Raw genomic sequence first — 27,164 nt, forward strand, 5'->3', positions numbered from 1 at the left:
ATCTTTATTGAGCTCATACTGTGTGCCAGCTTGGAACACAACGCCAGCATTCTGTAAAAGTTCAATTAGTGTTAAACTGAATTGAAATGCCATAGGTGGTCTGAGCCCCAAATCCCCAGAGGAATTTCAGAGTGATAGAACTTTAAGGAGGAGTCACTTTCCTTCTTACTTAAAAGCCTTGTTGGCTTTCATTCTTGGAAGTAGTGGACTAGGATAGGTTTTTTTTTCCCCCTTTCTTCTGGGAACATATATCCTCCTTTGGGGAAATTGTTTTCCTTTCCCCTTATCCGGAGTGTAACCCATGTGGTTTGAGTGGCCTGCCCTCTTCTTACATGATCCTGCTGTCTTGGTCACTGCTAATTGGTCCAAAGTGGACAAGCTGGGCAAATCAGAGCTTTTTCCTGGGATTTCTGAAACCAGAACAGAGGAGGGGAGCCTGTAGGAGGCCAGAAATCATAGTGCCACCTGTGTAAGAAGCTGGCATGCAGTGGGATAGGCTATGGCTGGTGCACAGAAGCGGAGAGGCACAGAGAAAGGGCCCCTCTTTCCAGCAGCTTCAGTGATCCAGATGTGTCCTTGTCCATCCTATAACTTGCTGTGTCAACCCTTCATTGTATGTGTTGAGGCCACCAATTCCCATCTAGTGGAAGGCAGTCTGAGTTGGGTTTCTGTCGCTTGAAACCAAATCACTGCACCTCTCATTCTGAAGTGATGCTCGTAACCCTCTCCCCGTAGAATTGTTTATGAATATTAAAAAACGTGATGCGTATACAGTTCTTAGGATAGCGCCAAGCACATAGGAGGTGCCCAATAAAAGTTAGCAGCCATCGCTATTTGAATCAGCACCCACGGTGCCTGGAGGCAATGTGGGAGCTCAACATTCTTGGGTAAGAAAAGAGATGGCTTTCCTTCTTCCTTCAGCACTGTCCAAGAGAGAAGGGTCGTTCTTCAACACTTCAGGGCCTCTGTGCCCAGCCACGGCTCCTTCTCTGACAATGACCTGAGTCCTGAAGGCCCCTTATCACTTTCAGTGAGTTCTCATTGAGGTATCTCCCACGGTGGGGGCCTGAGGCACAGGTGGGCCGAGTCCATACTCCAAATGGAGCCTCACCTCGCTCCATTCCCATTTGGCTCCAGCTGGTAGATACTCCGCGCGGCTCCAAAGCTTAATCGCCTTCTGCTTTTATGTTGCCAAACACTAAAACCTCGTTGTTGGACTTAAGTGTTTTTGGGAAATGGGCTGTGTTATTTTACTGACGGAGGCTTGAAAAGTTGGAACTGCTGAATGAACTGCCAGAACAGACGTTGGTCTCCGATTGGCCCCCTGCGCTTACCAGGGAGGGACGCGTTGAAACGTTCCTTGTGAGCTCCGCAAATTAACTTGGAAGATGTTCTGCTCCTACGGTGGCATGCAGTGATGCAGAGTAGGCTCTCAATTACTATTTCAAATAGACTATGAATTATTTAAGACATTAAAAGTGTAACAACAGCCTACGCTTACATTATGGGTGTGCCGTGCCAGACCCTTTTTAAGCATGCCACATCCACTGACTCAAGGGTTCATAAACTGTGCTGCATATAAGAATTACCTGGATAACTTTTAAAAGTCCTGATGCTCAGGCCACACCCTACACCAATGAAATCAGAGTCTTGGGGAATTAAAAAAAAAAAAACCACACAACTCCCCACGGGGTGTGAATGTGCAGTGAAGTATGAGAATCGGTGAATGAACTCATCACAGCCACTCATCTGAATCCTACGAGGTAAGTGCTGCTACTACTCATATTGTACCATTGAGGAAACTGAGGCACAACAGACATGTTCAGGGACGTGTCCAAGGGCACACGGCTGGTACATGTCAGAGCCAAGTGTGGAACCAGGCTCTGTGGTCTGAGTCCATCTCTTAATCCTACAACACTACGACCACACACAACACCATAGCCTGTGACAGAGATCTACACATCTGCTGTCTTCTTTTCTCTTCTTTGGTGAGTTTTCTGGAAATGTAAAACAATATCAGCTTGAAGAAGAGGAGGGAAGTGAATCTGCTTTATGTGATCAGTGGTTCACGAAATAATAAAGTACACATAAAATGTTTGTAAATGAGACCACATTTCAGATGCCCTAGAATCGCTGGATGTGTAATGGAATGTTCTCATGAAGAAGAAAGAGCATCAAATTTATTGTTTTTGTACATTCTCCTGTTGGGACTGCTCACAAGTGAGATACCACTGCTGTTTTATTTTTGTTTTTTAAATTTTTTTTAAAATTTTTTTTTTCAACGTTTATTTATTTTTGGGACAGAGAGAGACAGAGCATGAACGGGGGAGGGGCAGAGAGAGAGGGAGACACAGAATCGGAAACAGGCTCCAGGCTCTGAGCCATCAGCCCAGAGCCCGACGCAGGGCTCGAACTCACGGACCGCGAGATCGTGACCTGGCTGAAGTCGGACGCTTAACCGACTGCGCCACCCAGGCGCCCCTAATTTTTTTAAAGTTTATGTATTTATTTTGAGAGAGAGAGAGAGAGAGAGACACAGCATGAGAGGGGGAGGGGCAGAAAGAGAGGGATGGGGAGAGAGGAGAGAGAAGGAGAGCTGTGCACATGCGTGCACAAGCAGGGGAGGGGCAGAGAGTGAGAGAAAGAGAGAGAGAGAATCCCAAGCAAGCTCTGAACTGTCAATTGGACACTTGACCAACTGAGCCACTCAGGCACCCCTCTGCTACTGTTTTAGCAAAGTGGAGGATGGTGTCTCTGTGCCACCCCAAGTAAAAAAAAAAAAAAAATCACTCAGGGATAGATTATCTGCTTCTTTACTCCTCTGAAGCGTCAAACCTATTTGTTATCATGGCTGAGAGAGATAATTAGAGTGCACTCAGAAGAGCCACTTTGCAGGAGTAACTAGAAGACATTGCAGAGTGTTGTTTCATGCTCTGTAATTCCGGTTCTTGACCTTCTGACCTCCTAGTAGTCTTAGCCAGGGGAAATGGAACCACTGAACTGGGACTTAGGGAGAAAACACAACTCTACGTAAAGTTAAGCTTCCTAATTGAACAGGTTGGGTCCATTGTTTCTCTTGGCAACCTCAGTTTCGCTGGGAGAGAATCCAGAAAGCTAAGGAGGAGAGAGATGAGGGGTTAATCAGGAAAGCATTTGTCTGGAGCCAGTTAGTGCACATTCAGGTAGCAAATCCCCCAGTACCTGAGAGCATCACTGGGGTACAGAGACGGCAGTGCCCATATCACAGGCATACTTGGTGTTGTAGAAATAATATGGCAGGCATTAAAGAGGAGGCATTGAAGAAACCAAACTCATAGATACAGAGTGGTTGCCAGAGGTGGGGTGGGGTTAGTTGGGCAAAGGTGGTCAAATGGTACAAACTTCCAGTTGTAAGATAAATAAGTATATAATGTATAGCATGATGACTATAGTTAATAGTACCGTAGTGTGTATTTGCAAGTTGCTAAGAGAGTAGATCTCAAAAGTCATTATCACAAGAAAAAAATCATAAATATGTATGGGGATGTATGGCATATATATATATATATAATCATTATGTTGTACACCTAAAACTAATACAGTGTTATATGCCAATTATAACTCAATTTGAAAAAAAATTAAAACGGGGGGGGAAGAAGAGGCATTATAATTTATATTGGAAATAAGGCTGGGGAATGAGAAGATAATGAAGCCATAATTAACCTCTTCATATTGTGGAACTCTCATCTCCTCTTGGGTTTCCTGGCTTAAGTGTTTGATCCCGGGTACCTGGTGCCATTCTTGATATAGGCCGAATGAGGTTCTAGAGCTAATCCACATCTCAGTTACCAGTAGTGCTTAAAGTACACTTTAGCTAAGATAACTACAAATATAAGTTCCAGTATTTTCTTCTGCTCCCTAATGGATTGTCTTGTGCACCATCACTCTCCCCACCTACCCCACTTGGGAGACCACTGAGCTAGGAAATCCACTTACCCAGCACTCTTTTCACAGTGGTAGATAACATGAGGGTTGGCTCTGATAACAGTCCCCACCTTACATTTGTTTCATGCTCTTTTAAATCCAAATTGGCACTTTCACACCTGCTGCAAAGCTGAGTGATAAAACATCTGTGTTCCTAGTCTTTCCCTTTTCTTTTGATTGATGTTGTGGGTTTAACTGGAGATTTTCTCTTAGCTTTACCTGCGTGATACATCTGATGTTAGTCTTTCTCCTACTATTCCGCCAGCCCTGAGAGGAGGAGCCTCTCTTCAGGGTGTCTAGGATTTGGTGAGACCTGCTCAGAGATCTCCTATCTCTCTCTTTTTGCATCCATTGGATCTTCTTGTTGCAAGGGAAGAAAACCAAACAGAATCTAGCTTACGCAGAAAAGAGAATTTGTTGGCCCCCACAACTAAACATTTCAAAGGTCTGGATAGAACCAGGTGTTCAAATGAGGTAACCAAGATTTGGCATACCTCTTACTGCAATCTCAGCTTGGTTTTACTCTTTTTGTGTCTCTGTATGTGGTGGCTCCAGGAAGCTCTAGGCTTATTTTATCCTCATAGTCAACGATTCCAGAAGAAAGCTCTCTGTTCTCACCAATTCCAGTGAAAGTTCAGGGATTGACTTTTATTGGGTTACCTTGGGTGTCAAGTTCCTGAATCATTTGCTAAATGATAGGTAATTGTAATGCTTGGATGGGATGGGTCTTGGTCACATGTCTACAGCTGGCACCAGGGTTTAAACTCTCATGATCCACAACGAATAAGAGTCAAGGAGAAGGGGCTGCTACCTAAAGAAGAGAGCATGAGCAGGCACAAGCTATACACGTCTTCTGTATTTTTGACGGAGGCCTTGACTTTCCTTGATGGAGGCCAAACCTCAGTGTTGGGACAATGTGGTCCTTTGCCTGGATTATAGATTTCTCCTTACAAGGCAATGGTGATGCTAACTATGCAGAGTTGGGTCACATCTCACAGGCTAAGGACACTGTCCCCAACAAGAATGCCCTCAAGATATTATCCACAAGTTCAGGGTTCCCCAGAAGTCACCTACATTTCTGACCAACAGGCTACAATTTGGGAGTTCCCATAGCCCCTCAAGATGGAGTAATTTACTAGAACAACTCACAGAACTTAGGAAAGTGTGGTAATTATGTTCAGAGTTTTATTATAAGAGGTACAAATCAAGACCTTCCAAATTAAGAGTTTCACAGGATGAGGTCTGGGAGGGTCCGAAATGTGAAGCTTCCAGGTCCTCAAGAAGCATCATCCTTTTGGCACATCAGTATAGGATTACTGACAAGGGAAGCTTACTGAAGCTCCAGGCACTCAGAATTTTTATTTGGGTTTATTATGGAGGCATGACTGATTGAATCATTGGCCCTGTGGCTGAACCGGATCTCTAGCCCTTGAGGACAGACTCATATCATATGACTCGAAGCCCTGGTACTCTAATCACATGGTTAATCTCTCTGATATGGCCTGCACCTGGTCTAAAACTATCTAGGGGCCCACTGTGGGACACTTCATTTGCATAAACTCAGGTGTGGTCCTAGGGGCTCTACATGAGTAACAAAGATACTCCTATCATTTGGGAACTTCCCAGGGTTTAGAGGCTGCCTCCAGAGAACTAGGGATAAAGAGGAGACAATTTCTTTTTTACATAATGTTCTTCTGTGGTGGATCCCAACTTCTTCCCAGATGTGGAGGTTAACCACTATCTACTCTTCTCTTCTGCGGCCACCACTTCTAGACTCAACATCAACTTCCAGCTGGGACTTACAGCATCTCCCTCCCACAGCCCCATGAGAGGTCTCTTCTGGGGTCTCCCCCTATACCCTACTTCTCCCTATTCCCAGTCTTACTCTCACTTCCTTCCAAAGCTTGTGGCCTTGGAAAAGTTCACCACTCTGTGCCTCATTTTCTTTATTGGTAAAATATGAATTGTGGGTTGGTTTCAACTCAGCTGAAATGGTACTTATTCCAGGAAGCTTTCTCTACAAGACATTTTTGCTTTTTTCTGTGGCTAGCATGTGAATCCCTTTCTTTTTTTTTTTTTTTTTTTTTTTGTATCTTGCACTTTATGAGATGAATCTTCCTTCTATTATAAAAGATGAAAAGTCCATACTTGTTCTCTCAGCCTTTCTGGCAGCTCAGATGCGATCATGTGAGCTAGGTTTTGGCAATCCGAACATAAGTTCTTGGAGGCAGCAATTCAGGGTTAAACTAGCCAGAATCAGATTTTATCGCTTATGTCTAAAGACAGTGACTGATACACCTTCCTTGACTTGCCTGACTGGGGAGGCAGCTTCTGTGTGCTCCATCTGCACCACTTTCTCGGTCACCACTACCATCGTTGTCATAGCTAACGTGTATTGAGTTCTTACTAAGAGCTGGAGGCTTTATACGTGTTGTCTTACTGATCCCTTGGTGGTATAGCCATTTTACAGATGACGTGTGTAGAAGTGAAGATATCTCCTGAGGTCATGCAGCTAGTGAGAGCACAGTTCAGATCTGAACTTTCTTCATCTGACACCAGGATCTTCTCTCTTAACCATCATGCTGTAGGGCCATCATTTAACCCTTCTGCATTTAAGCCTTCTGCATCTAATTCTAGAGGATAGGGTCTAGATGTCTCTATTTTTATAACTCTGGCATCTTGCACGTGGCCTGCCACAGGTGGGTGCTTGAGCTCAAGTAGATGACGAGATCTCACCTGGTTCAAATGCTCCATGAACATCAGTGAGCTGCCTCTTCCCACCTCCCACCCACCAAATTTTTGCTTTCCCTCCCCTTAACTCCTTTCTTCCAGTTGTCGTCTCCAGGACTTGTTTTTCAATCAGTGTGAATCATTCCCTACCTTCACATACCTGTTCCCATGAACACCTTCTTCAAATCAGTGTGAAATTGAAAATTTGCCCCAATTTCCAGTGTTTCTTTTTCACCTCTGTTCCTAGATTTGTGGGACTTTGGGAAAGAAGGTGCCTCATAAAGCACCTTATACAGTATCATGTCCTCCAGCCTCCAATTCTTGGTGAGAAGAATTTCACATTCTTGCTACGAGTTTAAATCTTCAGAAAAGGTTTTGGCATTGTTAATTTCTCTATTTGGAAGACCTGTTGCCTTTTTGTGGAGCCCCAAATAACAAATCTGGATTCTCCCTGGCATGAGGGCACATTGCTTACAAGAGTCAAAGACTTTCTCTGAAATTTGTGAAGAAGGGCATTGTCATTCAAATTGCCACTAAAAGAGCAGATGTTGGTTAAGCGAGAAGAATGATAATGCTAATTCGCCTAGTTCTCATAACTGAGTGTTTTTAGTTGTAAGTAACAGAAAACCCAGACTCAACTATTGAAATAATGAGAGGCTGTATCATCTCATCTCACATTGCAAAGTCCAAACTAACCTAATTCTCTTGGCTCTGCCCTCTCTTGGCAGTAAGATGCCTGCACAATTCTGGACCTACGTGATAACATCCAGGGGGAGGAAAGACTGTTTTCCCCATGTGTCCGTCGTTCAGGAGAAAGAGAAACCTTTTTCAGAAGCCTTCTTTTGCAACTCATTGGTAAAACTCATGGGTCACATGATCATTTATAAATCAATCCTGGCATGGGGAATGAGATTACCAGTATAGATTTAGACGATTAGGGTTTACCCTGATTCACATGGGGAGGAGGGGTAGACACCTGTACAAAATTAGGACCCCTTTAGCAAAAGAAGACCGGGAGCTGGCTGTTGGGTAGCATTAATAGTAATGGATATAGTCCCAAAGGGCAAGTGAGGAAGACTTTTCATGGGAACACAGAAGATGGACTGGGAAAAGGATGGAAGGAGGGTATTAAGTGATGGGAGAGCCTCTGCTGTTCAATAGTAATCTTGTCCCAAGCTTTGAAAGTATCTTTTTGTCACTTTTAAAAGTCTGAGGTAAATGGAATGCCTCGGCTCTACTCTCCCTAACATGGTGAGTCATGGTAGTAGACGTGTTTGTGCTGGTTTTGCTTCAGTATACTAAGCTTCTGGTTTATTTCTTATACCATTAGTCCCCAGCTTTGTCAGGATGGGTAGTTTTGATTTGGCATATCTGCCACCTCATGGACATCCATATTTCCCAGAAGGCAGTAAATATCTGAGGATCCTTCATGAAGCTGACCCTGATGATGGCTTTTCTCACAGTCATCCATGCGTCCATCTGCTCCTCCACCCAGCCATCCATCTACCCATTTATCTACTCATCTATCCATCCATTCATTCATCATTCATACATTCATTCATTCGTCCAGCCATTTCTCTATCTATCGATCCATCCATTCACCCAACCATCCATCTACTCATCCATCCATCCATCATTCATTCATTCATCCACCCAATCATCCATATACCTATCTATCTACCCAACCATCCATCCAACCATCCATCCATCCACCCATCTAACCATCCGTCCATCTAACCATCCTTCTGTCCATCCATCCACCCAACCATCCATCCATCCAGTTGATGCCAGGAGTCCTAAGAAAGGTGCTGGGGATATATTGATGAATAAAGCAGATTCAGTCCTTGCCTTCATGGACCTAAGTCTAGCTGGGGAGACAGATAATAAACAAGCAAATAAACAAATTTGGGGAGCTATTTTGACACTAGAGCTGAAAGGATGTTAGGACGCTGTCCCCCACAGTGTGAGCGAATGTGGCTCCTGTGCTCAGTCTCCCAGGCTAGTGAGGTGAAGAAAGCTCGAGGATCAGAAAGCCAGGTCCATGTCTCAAGTTACTGGGTATGTCCTGTCTTTGAAATGTGAGCAAGACCTGCTTTGCACATCTCAGAGGATTGCTTTGAAGATCATAGGGTATTAATGAATGTGAACATCCTTTGACAGATGTAAATGTTTTTTTTTTAACTTATCACTAAAGCTGTGGCTCTGCCCCCATGGAAAGATGACCAATATGAATCCCAACACAAAAGCCTCTATATAAGTAGAGAGGCAGTGAAATATAGCGAAAACAATATTGCAAAATCTCAAGACAACGAGAATTTGAACTCTGGATCCATTGCTTGAAAGTATGTGACTTAGACAAGCCACTTTACTTTGCTGAGTCTCCACTTTTTTCATCTGTAAAATGAGAGTAAACACAATAATGCCAACCTCCTAGGGTGATTACAAGGATTCAACCAGTGAATGAATAGGAATTAATGATATAATGTCTGGCCTAGTCAGTCAGAAAATTATCCCTTTTATTAAATTTTTACTCTGCCTCATCTGTATATGGCTTCCCCTGGCTACCTCTGGGACTCAAAACAGGGGAGGACCCTCAACCTCAGCCATGCAGAGTGAGACTCAAGGACTGAAATGAGTGGTTTGGATAAAGAGGGAAATGTTGTGGGAGTGGTTTTATTTTTTATTTGTTTAAAGTCTATTTATTTCGAGAGACAGAGAGTGAGCAAGGAAAGGGCAGCAAGAGGGAGAGAGAGAATCCCAAGCAGGCTCTGCACTATCAATGATGAGCCCAATGTAGGTCTCAAACTCACAAGCAACGAGATCATGACCTGAACCAAAATCAAGAGTTGGATGCTTAACTGGTGCCCCGTGGGAGTGGTTTTAAAGTTAGCTTAGGCTTTCATTCCAGTATTTCTAGTTGGTCATATCTTTTGGTCCAGGTCCTTCCTGATCTGGGATCCATGAAAAATGTCAAGACAGGATGGTGATGACAGTGCAACTCTTGGTTTCTATGGTACGAAACTCCATGGTAGGAAACTTTCCTCCTTCATATGAAGTAGGAAGATAATGAAGTGAGATCACCACCAAGATAAATGAATGCAAAAGTTTGTATATAAGGCTCACTATTTGTGTTAAAAATTAAAAAAGGATATTCACCCAAATTATGTAGCTTTGGGCAAGTTCCTCAACTTTTCTGCACCCCAGTTTCCTCTACTGTAAATATCAGAGTGATACTGAGAGCTGCTCTCAGGATAACTAAGATTAACATGCAAGGCACTTAGAACTATACCTGGAGTACAGTAAGCACACAATAAGTGCTACATTTTAATTTATTTATTTTTGGCTTGTATATGCACAGAGTAACTCTGGAAGATACACAAGCTACTAGGTACGGTGAGGTTGCTTTCTAGATGGTAGTGGGGTCTGAGGTCTGGAGGGGAAAGAAGTACTATTTAGCATATGTCCTTTTGTGGTGTTAGAATTTTTAACGCATGTGTACATTCCTTTTCCCCATTTCCTTTAAAAAATAATGTTTATTTATTTTTGAGAGAGAGAGAGAGAGAGAGAGAGAAAGAAAGAGAGTGAGCCTGAGCAGGGGAGGGGCAGAGAGAGAGGGAGACACGGAACCCGAAGCAGGCTCCAGGCTCTGAGCTGTCTCTCTCAGGTTTTTTTAATTTTAATTTTTTTTAACGTTTATTTATTTTTGAGACAGAGCATGAATGGGGGAGGGTCAGAGAGAGAGGGAGACACAGAATCTGAAACAGGCTCCAGGCTCTGAGCTGTCAGCACAGAGCCCGACGCGGGGCTCAAACTCACGGACCGCGAGATCATGACCTGAGCCGAAGTCGGCCGCTTAACCGACTGAGCCACCCAGGCGCCCCTCCCCGTCTCAGGTTTTAGGGAAAACTAGAAAATTCCCTTTCTTCCTTCAGTTTACGCTCTAACAGGGGTCAGTAAATTATAGCCCATGGCCCAAATCTCGGTGTAGTCTGTTTTATACGACCTCCAGTATAAGAATGGTTTTTATATTTTTAAAGGGCTACACATATAAAAAGAATATGCAACAGATATTTACTCTCTGCTCCTTTACAGAAAAAGCTTCTGTGAGGGCACATATGGTTTTTAAAACTCTCAGGATAGCCACCCAGGTGGCCTGGTCAGAGCAGCAGGACAGTGGATCCTGGTCACCTGGCAGAGGCTTGACGCATAGTAGGTGCTTAGTTATGATTCTGATGAAGATGCTCACAGCAAAACTTATTTCTCCCTGTGGCTCTTCTTTGAGCCTATGATCTGGGAGGTGATGTATTCTTTCCTCCTAGTCCCCAGTCTATCCTAGCTGTCAAATGCCTTTGTTGTTTGAGTAAATACTCCTTGTCTAAGCAGAATGGTCCTGTTAACTCTTAATGCTTGCCTTCTTCCTTTTTGGCAGAGGGTTCTCTTCCGCTGACTAGCATGATGGGAGCATAATGTTGATACCGACCACTAGATGGAGCTACAGCTCTGAGAACTAGGCTCAGAAAGCCTCCAGCAGGAGGGCCCAGTGTCTTGTGATTTTCGGCATCTCCCCTGCCCAAAACAGATATGTTCGGGACTTGGCTCCTCCACTTACCGGCTCTGTGATTGTTGGCAGATGACTTTAAGGTTTGGTATCTTTACTATCCTTACTTGTAAAATGTGGATTAGAACAATGCTCACCTAATGCGACGCTGTGAACATCAGCTCAGCTATTACTGGAGTATGTTTTCTTATTTGCACACTGTGGAATGCGCTGCAGCTGTAAATAAATACGATGCCAGGAAGTCCTGCCAGTAGAGCTGTTTCTCTGGTATTTCAAAAGCAAGATAACTTTTGTGACCCCCTCGTCTCATACGGTGAGGACTGGGGTCAGAGAGGGCAGCGGTGGAGGTCGGGAGGGGATTCAGAGTCAGCAGGACACTTTTGGGAGGCTCGATTTCATCGTCTCTAGAGCAGGTGAGCCTGGCCTTGCAGAATCGTGAAGATGAAATGAGATAATCCATGTCAGGTGTTTTCCACAGTGTCTGCAACAAAGCAGTCCCTCAGTCAGTGCTAGGTTGTGAGTGGGTTGCTTGATGCTCTTGTCCGTCTGTCCTCAAGGCCTTCTGTGTCTTCTCCTCTCCTAACCTCTCCTCCCACTTCCTGCTTTAGCCATCAGGGCCCATGCGATGTTGATGTCATATTTCTATCTCCACTGCACCCTCTCTCCTGAGTTTCAGATCCTTCCACTTGATATTCCCACTCAATATGCTCAAAACAGGACATTCAGAACTTTCTTTTCTTCCTTTCCTCCTGGTACATTAAAGGCACCATCCTCCACGTGGAGATCTAAGCTGGAAAGCCAGACATGATTCCTGGCGCTCTGCCTTCTGCCTGCTTGTCACTCACCACACCAGGTTCTGTTGATTCTTTTAAAGAGACTTTCCCTGCAATCACTGTGACAGCCTTATCTCAGCTCCCTGCTTTCCGCCTTGCACTTACACGGTAGCCTTCTCTTTTTTCCTGAATACAAATCTGATTATTCCCCTGCTCAGAATCCTTCTGTGGCTCCCTATTGCCAGTGAGTTGGTCTTAACCTCATAACATGGCCTAGAAAGCATCTCCAAATTTGTCTCTACCTCCCTCCAGTTTCCCTCCTCCCTCTCCCTACCCTGTCAACCTGATCTTACAGTTTAGTCAGACCTTGCTATTTTAGTTTCTCAAATGACATCAATTTTCTTTTTGCCTCTAGGCCACTGTGCACACTCTTCTCTGTACCTGGAACATTCTTCCCTCCCTCCTTACCTTTCTCTACCTGGATCCCACTCATCTCACAGGTATAATCACCTTCTCTAGAAAACCTTTCCTGACATCTCAAGTATGACTTGAGACCCACTCCCTCCTACCACCCCCAGCCCTATGTCCCCTGGGATGTTCTTGTACTTGCTTTAATTGAGCACCATTGTGCTGATTCTCCAGCGTAATTAAATGTCACCTGACATTTGAGAGATGTATGAGATATATATCAATTTGGCAGAGTCCCATCCCCTGTCTAGTGGGGGGCCAAATGTACATACAGGATTTCTGTAAATCTAGAGAGCTTATGGAATAGGAGTCTGTTTCTGACTTTCTGCTCCTACTAAACTCTTTACTGTGTTCACTTCTGAGTCCCTCAAGCCCTTTCTTTACCCCCAGGTAGACCCAGATGTAGAACATAGCCTTTCTTCCTATTTCCTCAAAACATCACTCACAGATGGCACTTGAGTGTGTGATAGAAATGACTGAAGACCCAAGGTGATACAGTGGAGGGGGTTGGTTTGGTTGGTAGTTCTTGGCCAGCCCCACCTTGGGGACTTTTCCCTGGTTGGTTTTCTCCCTAGTTTCCTTCTCACTCTGTTACTCAGCCCCCTTCCCTTCTTCCTCTTTTTTCCTCCCTTGGTTCCTCTCCTTTATTCTCTCCTCCCCCTCACCTAAATTCCTGTTTAATACAAAGAGGTTTGGAATCTCTTAACTTCGCAGACTTCTTATAGGCAGTGTCTCAACTTTGCACCTCATGGCTTGTCAAGGTATCATGTTAACAAAGGATGTCAGTGTGAAGAGACGTGTGATGCTATGCAATCCCTATGCCCATCCCATTGCCTATGCAATCCCATTGCCGATCCCATTTGACTGGTCTGTCTCCATGTAACATCCAAGACAGAAGGCACCTTGTTTGCTTTGGTCATTGCTGTATCTTCAGAACCTAGAACTTGGTTGATGCATATTGGACTCTCAGTAAACATTCTTTGAATGAATGAGTAAATGATTGACTAGGTGAACAGAAAAAGAAGATGTTGCTTACACTGAAAAATAGTTCTGGTTCCACACTCCTCCCTCCCTTCCAGATCATCATGAAGAGATGTGGAGGGCCAGCCTATGTGAGTGCTCTGCCAATCTGGGAATAAGAGCAAATCAAGTCCAGTTGTTTAATCATTAATCAGCTGGGCCATCAGTGAGAGTTAAAATGACTACAGGTTCTATAACTTAGTGAGAATATAGGTAAGCATAAGACTAAAGTGAGAAAAGAGGTAAAATGGTGATGAGTCCATACACAATTTGAGATGACAGGAAGTTGAACTTCCTTATGCAAGCAAGAGCACCAGAAATATATGAGGACTATTAAGGTGGAGATTTTCTTGCACACCATTTGCCTTGTTGGGGAATGAATGCCCTATCCATCCATCCATCCATCCTCCCTTCCATCCACCCATCCATTCATCTACCCACCTACCCCACTATCCATCTGTTGCCTATACTTAATGTTGAGAAATACGCTGTAGCTCCAATGGTGGTAAATGGGGACAACATCACCATTCCCTACTTAACCAAGTTATTGTGAGAATTTAAATGATATTATCAGGCAGAGGCACCTGGGTGGCTCGGTTGAGCATCCGACTTCAGCTCAGGTCATGATCTCATGGTCCGTGAGCTCAAGCCCTGCATCAGGCTCGCTGCTGTCAGCTCAGAGCCTGGAGCCTGCTTTGGATTCTGTGTCTCCCTTTCTCTTTCCACCCCTCCCCCACTTTGGAGCGTTCCCTCTCGCTCTCTCTCTCAAAAATAAATAAACATTAAAAAACATAAATGAGGGGCGCCTGGGTGGCGCAGTCGGTTGAGCGTCCGACTTCAGCCAGGTCACGATCTCGCGGTCTGTGAGTTCGAGCCCCGCGTCAGGCTCTGGGCTGATGGCTCAGAGCCTGGAGCCTGTTTCCGATTCTGTGTCTCCCTCTCTCTCTGCCTTCCCCCGTTCATGCTCTGTCTCTCTCTGTCCCAAAAATAAATAAACGTTGAAAAAAAATTTTTTTTTTAAAAAACTAAATGATATTATCAGGCAATAAAATTTCACCCAACACTGGGGGCCTATTGCATAATGAAAGCTCAATAAATGGTAACTGTGGTCATTATTAGGATCTGAATATCACACCCAAATTCCACAGCTCCAACTCTTTCCCAGCCAGACACCAAATATTCAGCTCCATTTTATTAGCCAGAATTTGAGGAAGAGGAGTAAGGTAAAGGAATTTGGAGAGGGAGTGGGTAGAGTCAGACTGGACCAATGAGGAACAGACACTGGGAGTTTGAGGCGGGGTGTGAGGTTCAGAGGAGTTTCCACCGGGGAGTATCTCCCTCTAGAGTGTTGCCGGAAGTCAGTCTCATATATTCTAGTGGGTATCCATGAGAGTAGATAGGAAGGAAGAACCCGGATAGGAAGCAAGGATACTGTGTAGTCTAGTCCTCCTCCACTGGGACAGCTGGTTGACCCAGGCCCAGTCTATGTCCGGAGACTGTGGGATCGGATGGGGATATTGATGCGGTTCTGCAGCCAGTTGATATAATCCTCTTGAGACATATGGATGATGTGTTCACGTACAAACTGTGGGGAAAACACAGTGGCAACCTGAGATTTGGTCTGAAAGCTAGACTCCCTTTCCTGCCCCACCTCCAAGATCCTAGAATATGTGTGATTGAGGTTGGTGGCTCCAGGATACCTTTAACCATGCACATACTCATAATGCCTGGAGCATCGTGATGGGGGTTGTTCTCTCAAGAAAAGAACACCTTTCCAGCTTCCTGGTTCATCAGACTAAGCCCCTTTTTGTCACTGTTGACCCAGAGAAATTTGGGGAGAGCAGGAAAACCCAGCTGTCTGCATTTTTCTTTCTGTCTGTCTTTAATATCTTTTTAAAAAGTCATTTGTCCTTATACTTTTTTTGGTTTGTAGCCTTCTTTGAGAACTGATGATAACTTGCTTCCAGGAAAGGTTTAAGATACAAAATGTAGAATTTCATATAGGCTCTAGGATTAAGAGACCCCCACATTCTGTGATGTTCTCACTGGGAGAGGAACATGCTAAATTTTACTAGCCAGGGTGGTGAACTCACCTCAGAGAATGGGGGAGCATCCATACCCCCTTTATCTTACCCACTCAGAGATTGCCTCTTCTATACCCCCATAGCTGGCAGGTGGAAAGTGGACTCCATAATTGGCAAGTGGGGAGTGGAGAGTTACCCTCGAGTTAGTTTTGGACTAGCCTACCAGTCCTTCCTGAAGGAGCTTCACAAGATGTGGGGAGTAGAGTCTGGACCTAGGGATTTGTCCACAGGGTTATCCCCCATCCCTGGACTCCTCACCTTGCACCCACATATAATCACCCAGGTCAGCCTGTGGGAGCGCCAGTCTGGCATGAAAACACCCAGAGGACTGAGAATTCCACCACTAGAGTCCCATCTTTATCTTGAGACATTGAAAGCCCTGTGAAAATGTACATATGCCATGGGGTGAAATTAAGGAAGTCACTCTGTTAATCTCTATTAATACCTTAGGATGGAATCCCTCCCTCTCCTCCTATTTGTTGATAGCTTTTGATGCCCTAGGAATGTCTAGAGTGGGTAGTGATGATAAACTATCATTAAAAACCATTCAGTGGCTTCCCTGCAGCCTCAAGATGAAGACTTAAATCCTTAACTTGACTTTCAAAAGTCTGCACAGACTGAGCAGTCCCCTTATATCCTTGCACCTCCTTGCTTGCTTCCTCCCCAACCTATTGACTGCCTAGGAGTCCCTCACACAAGTCAAGTTCTGTTTCAGCTTAAAAGTCACCTTCCCCACTCATCCTAGTTAAGATAGGTCCGCTGTACATTTACCTTAAATCAGTGCTCCTTAAACTTTATTGTGCATACAAATCACCTGGGATCTCATTTACATGTAGGTTCTGCATTGGTTTAAAGCCCGAGATTCCAGATTTCTAATAAGCACACAGGTGAGGTCTATGCTGCTGTTTCACGGGCCAGATTTAGAGTGCTTCTTCTTAAGATCGTCAGTTCCTTTATTCATGTGTCCATTTACTGATGTGTCTCCAAAGCCTCCAAGTTTCCCCAGGGGGCACCATTAACATAGACTATAATGTCCCCTGGATTTGAAACCACCAAGGTCATGTGATAATCCCTCGCCTGTTAGATGATGAGCTCTGTGAAGGCAGAGACCTTATGTCTTTTTAATTGTGTGTGCAGCACTTAAATGGTGCCTGGATGTTGAGAGATGACTGAATGAGGACACTGGAGGCACAGTGAGGACGGGAAAGGACACAGTAGTTACCTCAATAGCCACAGCGATGTCCGGAGAGCACAGTTCCCAGATTCTCAGGTCTTGTAGCACTTTCAGGAGGACATGGGGCCTGATCCTGAGGTCTAGGTTTTCCCCAAACTTCTGTAGTTTCGCCAGGATCTTTTTGGCAGGGCGGAAATTCTTCAGATCTTTGGGGAGTTTGGACAGCAGATCAAAGTACCTTCAATTCCCAATCCCAAGAAGAGACAGCCAGTTAGGAACCTGATGGGAGGTGGGTCTGAGTATCTTAGAGCTTCCACCCCCACTTTCTCTTTCTACCACTCATGTAATATCTCCAGGGCAGCACGTCTTCACCTGGGAGGCTTGCCTCCATCCGAAATGTAAACAGCCCACAGATCAGGCAAGTCTTTTTATTTTTTTAGGGGTAGTAAAAGCTGGAGCATGATTTGCATCTCATTAAAAAAACAAATTAAGGGCATGCTTTAAAGCATTTATGATTTTTCTATCAAGCAGACAATGTGAAAAGCTAGAAGGAAGGAAGGGGCACTGAGATTTTGGATGCTTCTCTTTTGAGGGCTAATCAGGCCAGGAGGACATGGGCATATCTGTGGGATACCTGCCAGGATGCAAGGGGCTCTTAAACACAAGATGGAAGAGGAGGAGGGGGAGGGGGAAAAGGGAGGAGGAGGGAGAGGAGGAAGGGGAAGCGTGTGTGTATTTTCTATGTCTCTGATAGTGAGTAAGCTTGGACCACAGCTTTATGTGTTTCGGCGGGTTTAGAAAACATTTCTGAATGCTGCAGCAGTCTGAGGGTGGTTTGGTAATCCATTCTTGAGATGGTGGGAACAAGGTAGATTCCTACCTGGAGGTGGTTCAGGTGTGACCAGGGTTTAAGGCAGGAGACGGCATCTCTTTAAAAAAAAAGGTGGGGCGCCTGGGTGGCTCAGTCGGTTAAGCGTCCAGCTTCAGCTCAGGTCATGAACTCACAGTTCATGAGTTCCAGCCCCATGTCAGGCTCTGTGCTGACAGCTCAGAGCCTGGAGCCTGTGTCTCCCTCTCTCTGCCTCTCCCCACCCCTCTTCACACTCTGCTTTCTCTCTCTCTCAAAAATAAATAAACATTAAAAAATTTTTTTAAAAAGAAAAAAGGTCCCCCCCATATAGATGAATCAATTGTAGAGAAATTTGAAGAAGAATCTGATCATTTACCGTGTACTTTGGGCTACTTGTATTGCTTTGTATTTTATATTTTGTGGTATAGATTCATATATTTATTTGTGCCTCCTTGTAAGCTCCCATTCTACATTATTAAAATCATGGAAAGGATCCTGGGTACATGCTTAGACTTTCTCATCTTACTCTGAGATCTTGATTTACTCACCCTGCCATGATGGGGTGCATGGCAGACTCTAATTCTGTATCTTAGATGAGCATAGAGACTGGGGTCAGACAGGGGTTTAAATCTTTAGGTTTCCTTGTTTACAAAGTGGGTATTAATATGTAACTTTCAGGATTTTTGTGGGGAGTAAAATAAATAAGGTAGGAAAATTTCTTAGGTTAGTGTCTGCCACCCAGTAACTGCTCAGTCCATGTTGTTTTTTCTTGTATTTATATTATAACCCCATGCTGGGGCACAGTGTTTCTAGGATATGCCTTCCTGGTTTTATATCCTTAAAGGGTCAACTTATTTGGAGAATGTAGGGATTGCCCCATAAACCTCACAATCTGTAGGAATTTTCATGTGGTTTGCCTCATCTGCATTTTCCAAGAGGCTGGCAAATTAGTCCATATTTGATAGTCTGATCCAGACCGAAAATAAATATGGAGAATACACTTGTTGGATTGTCTGTGGTTCAGGAACTGAGGGGTTCTTGCCTGACAGCCTGTCTATGGCCAAGAATTGTCTTGATCAAATGTGATTTTCCAACAACAGCCCCTTTCCCCTTCCCTCTTCCCCCGTCAAAGACCATCTTATCTGACTCCAGGGATCTTTACCAGTGGTCTGCAATTTCTTTTGCATCTCCTTTTATCATGGAGACTTGATGCCTCATTTTTGCTATATCCTTTTTAAAATCGGAGACAAAGACAAAAGAATGGAACTTCTGGAGACCTCTCTCTTCTTGGCGCCTGCATCACAGGATGTATGAAAAAGAGGAAGATCAGACCCCCTTCTTCTTTATCCATCCCAGTTGCCCTTTGAGATCTGACTTAAACACCTTTTTCTCTATGAAGTCCTCAGCCCTCTCACTCTTCAGTTTACAATGTGGCTCAGGCCACAAGATGACACAGCTCTCTCCAAGGTCCTGAAACGCTCTTTTCTTGTGAAAGCCAGTCACCTTTTATCATTCTCTCCCTACTTTATATTGTATTTACACAGCTTTCTAATCTGTAAAATGGAAGATAATAATGGTCCTAGCTCTCAGAGGTGAGGATTAAGTGATGCAATGTGTGCGAAGTGCGGAGCTTAGTGCCAGATGCACAGTAGGTGTTTAACTCAGGTTGGTTCCTCTCTTCTCCACTCCTCTTACTGTTTTGGGCATATGCCCTAGCTCTCTAAGGAGACTTTGCATTGTAACTGTAACCAGTGCATTCACCTGTATATGACTTTCAATGGCTTTTAGTTTTACTTGGAATAAGGTTCCCTGAGTAACTTGCCCTGTAAGGCTCTGGATTATTCAGTCTCGACAGCATTTTCCAGCTCAGCATTTTATTCTTTAGCTCATGAACAAAGTTCTGAGATAAAGTTCAACCTCTATAGCTGGGCTAGCAAGCCTTTCATGATCTGGCCTCTGTCTCTCTGGTTACCTTGAAAGCAACCTGAACCCCAGCCACACCTGACTAATGGCAGTTCCTGGTCCCCTGTGCCCCTTCTGGCCTTTGAGACTTTGCTGTTGCTTTTCCCTGGAGCTCCTGTCCCTCCTTCCCACTTTGCGTGTGACTCTCTGGGTTCAAATTCCACCTTTACTACTTAACCACTGGGTGACCTTGTCTTGACAAGACATTTCTGAGCCCACTTTTCTCATCCGTAAAATGGGTCTAATAACAGCACCTATTTCCTAGGATTGTTGTAAGGACTCAGTGATGAATACAAAGCTCGTGGGTACATATCAGGTGCTCTGGAAATCTCACCAATTTTTATGAAACAGAAGATGTTGTTTCCTCCAGGAAGACATTTCCGATTGCTGCCTCAAGCTAGGCAAGACATCCTTCCCCTGTGTTCCCTTAGCCCCCCTCCTCACTCTCATGTTGGCTGTCATCAGCCTGTCTGGTCATTGTCTGGTTACTTGTCTGGATTCTTCACTAGCCTGGGGGCTCCCAGAAGGCGGAGACAAGTCATCTCTGAAACGGTGGCCCTGAACCCTAATGCCTCCATACTGAAAGGGTGATAGAGCACAGGGTGACTGTGCAACTTTCAGCGAATGGATGAGTTCATTGGGGGTGAATGGTCACCGCAGTCAAGGGGTAGGCTGGGAAGGGAGACAGTTACTGGGTTGTCAGCATAGGAAAGAGAGGCTTCCAGTAGCCCACCGGTGCTCTTAAAATCAAGTTCCAAGTCTTAAGTGTGGCATTCATGGCTGTGCATAATGCAGTTCTCACTCCCCACTTCTCTCTCCTCTGCAAATTTTCCATGTCCCTTCCTGACTTGGAGCTTTGTATGTACTTAGCCTGCTGCTGGTGTACATCGTCAGCTCCTCCTCATCTGTCAAAGCTCAGCCTGAAGTCACCTCCTTAGAGAAGTCCTCCTGGATTACCCGACCTAAATTAGTTCCTCATGGTTTCTCTCTCTCATAGTACCCTGTCTCTTCCTGTATAGCAATGATTATAATTTGTACCTATATATTTATAAATTTAGTTATTTGTTTCTGCCCATATTTTCCAGGAGACGGTAAGCTCCCTGAGGGCAGGAAATATGTCCTTACTCCCTGCTAAGCCCCAGCACCTGGCATCAGTGGGCATATGGTGGGTACTAGATGAATGTCCTTTGGATGAAGGGATATATGTGTGCCCTTACTTCATGAGGATTTCCATCTTGTCCTGAAGACAGAAGCCAGCTTCCTGGGCCACGCTGTAAAACTTTGCCCTCATGGTGTTGCACACGCCACTCTTGCACTGGATAATGTCCCGGTTGGTACGGCTGTAGACACAGATAAGAAGGGCTTAGGGGACAGGGTGCAAGATCAGACCCATGATGTGGCACTCCCTGGGCCCCAAGGTGTTCTGCAGTGGAATGCTTCTCTCAGCATTCCCCTGGATATAGGAAGGACAGATCCTCCCAATATCGAGCTGGTGGTTCAGGCTTTATTAAATAAGTCCGCAGGGAGACATCCGGTCACCTGAGCCCAGTGAATGTTAAGGACAGTGAGATGAAAATGGAATTTGGAGCTGGGAGACTCCAGTTCAAACTCCAGTACCACTACTTAGCTATGTGGCCTCGGGCAAGACATCTCACCTGGCCAGGTTTCAGTTTGCTCCTCTGTAGAATGGGATAACACTCCTGCCTCATAGGATTGGTTTTGAGGAATAAGCATGATGGTGAATATAGAATGCTTCACCCAGTGCCTGGCACAGAGGAGGAATTTTTTGCCGTTGTCTGCGTTGGCACCTTGGCCATGAGTCCCTTTCCCTGGGCAACCCTTGTCTTTAAGCAATGTGTATGACCTTGGGGAGTCTGGTCTGCATTGGGTTGTTTCCATACCCCTGGGAAGATAGAGGATGTGATTACCATAGTCCCTTTGGCCAGTTTGTTCCGCTGCCCGTCTGGCTTACCTTTTAGACTTCTTCTGGATGAGCAGAGTGTGGCTTTCTCCACTTGTATTGCTAGATCTTTCACTGAAACACAAAGGGATGGTTTCAAGTTGCCTGGAGCCTGCTTTTCACAGAAAGGGTGTCTTCGGGGCTCCTATGACACCTGCTAGCCTCCAGAATTCGGGTAAGGGAAGTGGCTCTAACCAAAGGACCAGTCATAGAACTCAGTGTATATTGTTCTCAGTGTATATTGGCCCTTGCTTCTACCCATGTCCTCTGCCTGGAGGGTCCTTCTTGTTTCTTCTCCACTTTCTCAAATACAACCCCGTTTCATGGTCTACAGCAAGTTCTACCTGCTCTGAGTCTTGTAGTCTGACTTTGACCTTCTGTCTCTGCATATTGTCAGGATGACATATTTTCTGGATCCCAGTTTCATCTGTACAAAATTGATCTTTCCTTCTGGAGGACAAGTTCACTTGGGGCCCTTCCGTTTTTCTCTCTACACCAATTGGCATGTAAGCTGGGGCTGAGTGCAGATTTGGGGAAGGGATAGTCAAGTCTTTCTAGTCATGATGTCGATTTTCCCAAACCCAGACTGCTTCTTCATTCAAGGATTGTCTTCTCTAAACTGGACTCTGAGCTGAACACTCACTTCACTTGATTTTGGAGGCAGACAGAGCTGGCTCCAGAGCCCATCCCTGGCACCACCAGCTCCTAGTCTGTGGGCAAGCAACTCAGCTTGGGATCATCAGTGTCCTCATCTGTGATCAGTCAGCTCTCATGACATTGAACCCTTCCCAGGTATGGGCTGATTTAATTCCTTGAGTGGCTACTCCCTCCTGTGACTTTGCCTGGTCAGGGTTTCTAGAAGGGGTGAAGCTCCATTGTGCATGTCTGTCCCTCCCCTGCACCTTCTCTTGTGTCCTACTTTAGTGGTCTGGTCCTTCAGCATCAGTGTTTCTCACCTTCTCTCTTGCCCTGTCTCCCTTTGTTTCTACAAAATGCTTGGAAGACTTACTTGACTGCCTTATCTGTGTGGTTCTAGAGAATAACCCTGTTTTTCTTATCCCCGTGATGTGCTGCTGACCCTTCCCTTCTGGCCCTGTAGTGCCTGGAACTTCTTTAGGTAGTCCTGCCACTTCCCAAACCCCTCTCCGCAGGAAAGGTCCTGACCTTTGCTGCTTTTCCCCAGAGGCTCAGGGGACTGGATCTAGAGGTCTTAGCCCTGGTAGGTGATGGATTGAGCCCTTATCCCACCTTACTGGGATGCAGGCCCCAGGAGTAGTACCCAGAAACCCTTGTGTTTGGATTCCAACCAGCAGCCCCAACCCCTGCAGATGCATTCTTTGGGAGAGTGGGTTGGCTTTGACCTTCCTCCTGATGGTCTGGAAGGTGGCTCTCTTCTTTTCTAGGGCTGATAGTGTGACTCGGGGGGCGTGGGAGGTGAGGGAAGTAGTGGCATTCACTGTGATAAACAAGCGAACAGAAGTAAATAACAAAGGACCCTTTGCCTGTCTCTATCTCCCTTTTCCTTGGCCCTCCTTGAGTTTCAGCCATACTGATTTCTGCTCAATGCCTCTATGCTTCCTCCTGTCTCAGGCTCTTTGTACATGCTATTCATTTTTCTTGGAACACGATTCCCATCTGTCCCAGCCATAGGCTAGCTAAGTCTTCTTTTCTTCAGGTCTCAGCTTAAATGTCAAACTCAGTTTTGGGCCCCTGGTGCTCAACAATCACCCAATCCTCCTTACTTTTCCTTTAGAACACTTTCCATAGTCATGATTATATGGCTAACTCTGTGGGATTATTTAATAAAGACATGGCTCTCCCATTAGACCAGTGATTCTTAACCAAAGGCAGGATTCAAGGAGCCCATGAATGCAGATGGAAAAAAGGTCACATCTTTATTTCAACTAGCCTTTAGCAGGAATGGAAATCGCATGTATTTGCACCTTGCGTCACAATTGTGGCAGATATTTTGAAAGATCATTTATACTCAGCACTAATCTAAAATTATAGTAGTTATTAGATGTGCTAAGTCTTATTATATAACTCACTGCTAAAGAAGCTCATAGGTTACTATATGCCACATTTGGTTGTAATGTCATAATCTGTATTACTACAGATTTCTTTGTAAACTTTTGTTATTTACAGCACGGACTTAAAGGCATTTTTCTGAAAGGCGTCCTCAGACTGCCAGAGGGTCCGTGGCACACGAAAAAGTTACAGCTTCAGTCCAGATAGTGAGATTTATGATAGCAGACTGTTGAATCCCTCCAAACCTAGCACGGTTTCTGGCACACATGGGGATTGATGAGTATATTTCAGATGAATAAATGAAATGGGGGCAGACCTCCCTTCCCTCATTACAAGTTGCTCAAGTATAGAGGGAAAGGGCAGTCCTGTAACACATCCTCCTTGCTTCATATCCCTCTACTACAGGAAGATTTTTAACTTTATGATATTCACTTTGGGATGTGGGGAGAGACACCTGGATCCCCCCCCCCCGCCCGCAGGAATTAAGAAGCTTATTTCTAATGAAGAAGGAAAAAGTCCCTCCTCCCTGCCCCACCTTCTATAGTCTGGTAAGGGGCATCTCCGCAATGGTCCCTATAACTGTGGGGTGTCTCCTACCTTGATTTGCGGGTGGTCTGCACGTCTTTATAGGCAGAATCACTCTTGGTTTGTTTGAGCATTGACAAGATACTGCAAAGCAAGATGAGTCTCTTAATAAGGCCTTCAACATGCGGTGCCCTGGAGGCAGTCAGTATCTGTGGGAGGATTCTCTTTCGAGAGCAGGGATCCTTAGACTTTATGGGGCATAGGAATCACCTGGAGACCTGGAGAGATTGCTGCTAATACAGAGCCATACTCCCAGAGATTTGGGTATGTTAGGCCTGGAGCGAGGCCCCAGAAGTTGCATTTAAAAACCACACACACACACACACACACACACACACACACACACACACACACACACACACTTCTGATAACTGGTGTGCAGAGAGCACATTTTGAAACCTTAGAATTTCTCAACATACTGTGAAATAGTGTTCACTTGGAGTGCTTGTTAAAAAATAAAGTTTCCTCTGGAGATTCCGATTCAGTGGTTCTTAGATGAAGACTAAAAATTTGTATTTTTAACAAGGATCCAGCTGATTCTGATCCCCAGAGACACTTAGAAAATACTGCTAGGGGCGCCTGGGTGGCTAAGTTGGTTGGGCATCTGACTTCAGCTCAGGTCATAATCTCGTGGTTTGTGGGTTCGAGCCCCACTTCAGGCTCTGTGCTGACAGCTCAGAGTCTGGAGCCTGCTTCGGATTCTGTGGCTCCCTCTCTCTCTGCCCCTCCCCCACTCCCTTCTGTCTGTCTCTCAAAAATAATAAACATTAAAAAAAATTTTTTTAAAGGAAATACTGCTAGCAGAGTTTTAAGAAAAGGTCATCTTCCTAGGTGATGTTATGGTCTGAATGTTTGCATCCCCCTGAACTCATCTGTTGAAATCTTAATCCCCAAGGTGAGGGTATTAGGAGGTGGGGGCATTTGTGAGATGATTAGCTCATGAAGTCAGAGCCCTCATGATTGGAATTAGCACCCTTACAAAAGAAACCCCAGGGTTTCTTACAAACCCTTACAAAAGAAGCCCCTCCCTTCCCCCATGCAAGGTTATAGTGAGAAGAATGCCATCTGTGACAAGGACTGCCATCTATGGGGAAGGCCCTTGCCAGACACCGACTCAGCTGGAACCTTGATCTTGGACTTCCCAGCCTCCAGAGCTGTGACGAATAAATACCTATTGTTTGTAAGCCACCCCCTCTGCGGCATTTTTGTTACAGCAGCCTGAACAGGACTAAGACGGCCAGAGGGCAGTCTGGCTTTGAGGCTGGGGGCTGATCCAGTTGGCTTTTAGGGGTTCTTAAAAACCCCAGAATTCTCTGTCATCCCTGCTGGGAACAGATGTGGGGCCTAAATTGAAAAAGCAATCCAGATTCTAAAGCGAGGAGGACAAAAGAAAATGTGCAGCTTTTCTTAACTGTCTCTCTACAGCTCTAAAGAGAAGCCTCCAATATCTGCTGCCTCAGGGAGAGATTAGGGAGATTTTTCTCCCAGAGGAGTTGAAGATGGGACATCTCAACAGGTTCTCGCTCTTGTAACCATGGTTATTGTATCACTGAAGTGAACACAGAGGCCACGCGGTGAGTTTTGTGTTTTCGCCTGGTTCTGTCTTTTGAGGACCTTATGCATGTCAGTCATCGCCCTTCTTCTCCATCCGTGTGGTGGGGCGTTGGTAATGGGTAGCTGTCAATACACCCGCCTCAGCAACATGCTGCGAAGATTCTGTGGGACGCCACGTGTGAAACAAAAGTACCACCAACACCATCACGGTGGTCATCATGTATTGAATGCTTACGATATGCTAGGCAGGTGCTAATATTAATATGTTAAATGCATTATTTCAGCTAATTCTCATTGAAATAGACATTATTTCCACAAGTATAATATTTTACAAAGATAAGGCTATGTAGTTCTCACTACATCTCTTTGAGGTAGGTTGTTAATGAGTCTCACTTTACAGAATTGGAATCAGGCTCAGAGAGGTGAAGCAACTTGCTCGACATCACACAGCAATTAAATTATGGGGATGGAGATTGACCCTAGCCTCCTTGGTTCCAAGGCCAACGCTTTGAGGCCACACAGTCTCATCCTATAGACGAGAAAACTGAGGTTTAGAGAAAGGCTACGTTGACCTGTTCCGGGTTTCAGATGCATGTCAGTCTGCCTCCAATGCCAGTGTTCATGCCATGAGTCCTTACAAAGGAGAGAGACCCGGGGAGCTGATGCTTCATCATTAGCGTCTGTCTCCAACGCTAATAAATCAGTAACAGTGGCCAGGGCCTGAAGGGCTGGCATTGTCTCTGGATGCCTCCCAAGTGCCACCCTCTGAGCCCCGATGCCAGTTGAGGCAGCAGCAGACAAATTCGTCTTTAGCAAGCAGTGGCGGGTGTGATGCATGTGAAAGTGCTCAGTGAACTGTAATTATGGTAATAACAATAACCAATAAGTCATAGCCGGCATCCCAGTAGGCTGAAAGCGATGAAGAACCTCTTCCAGTGTGTCATTTATTTTCAGGAAGTCATTTGCTTACTCAGAAGGATCTGCACTTGGGAAGGGAACTCCAGCTCTAGCTTGCCTGCTCTCTGAGGCTTTTCGAGGTCAGAAGTCCCGTGGATAAGGCTTCCCGCCAGGAGGAGGACACTGCAGCTTCAAGTGCAGCGCCACGAGCCAGTCTCGCCAGTCTCTTAGGGTGGAAACCAGAATCCTGGAAGTGGCCTCTGAGGTCCCCAGACAGACTGATGCCTCTCTCCATCCCATTCTGGCCGCATTTCAGTCCTTGAAGGCGCCATGGTCCCTCCTCACCATGTTTGCACATGTGCTGCCTGAAATGTTCATCTGTCTCCTCACCCCGCCCCCCCCCAAACTTTGGCTGGGTAGCTCTTTTTCATGCCTCATCCACAATCTCTTATAGTCTCTTCCTTGGAGGGAACTTCTCTGATCCTCATCCACATCCCAGACTAGATCACATTTCCCTAGTATTCACCCTCTTAGTCCGAGCTTCCCTTTTACAACGCT

General features: G+C 45.2%; 1 protein-coding gene across 1 annotated transcript in view; it reads right to left on the reverse strand.

Annotated features, from left to right (window-relative positions):
• Nucleotides 1-14,689: 14,689 nt before the first annotated feature.
• CCDC60 (coiled-coil domain containing 60) overlaps nucleotides 14,690-27,164 on the reverse strand; it is a 161,958-nt gene continuing 149,483 nt past the window's right edge. Inside the window, exons 9-14 of the mRNA XM_040443743.1 lie at nucleotides 24,168-24,239; nucleotides 21,555-21,617; nucleotides 20,800-20,922; nucleotides 18,783-18,914; nucleotides 16,819-17,008; nucleotides 14,690-15,097 (exon numbers count right to left, since the gene is read on the reverse strand). Coding sequence (XP_040299677.1) covers nucleotides 14,996-15,097; nucleotides 16,819-17,008; nucleotides 18,783-18,914; nucleotides 20,800-20,922; nucleotides 21,555-21,617; nucleotides 24,168-24,239 — 682 coding nt within the window. The 3' untranslated portion in view covers nucleotides 14,690-14,995. The remainder of the gene's footprint in view (nucleotides 15,098-16,818; nucleotides 17,009-18,782; nucleotides 18,915-20,799; nucleotides 20,923-21,554; nucleotides 21,618-24,167; nucleotides 24,240-27,164) is intronic.

This window comes from Herpailurus yagouaroundi, unplaced genomic scaffold (assembly GCF_014898765.1).
Source record: "Herpailurus yagouaroundi ecotype Mexico unplaced genomic scaffold, PumYag 191, whole genome shotgun sequence".
NCBI lineage: Eukaryota > Metazoa > Chordata > Mammalia > Carnivora > Felidae > Herpailurus > Herpailurus yagouaroundi.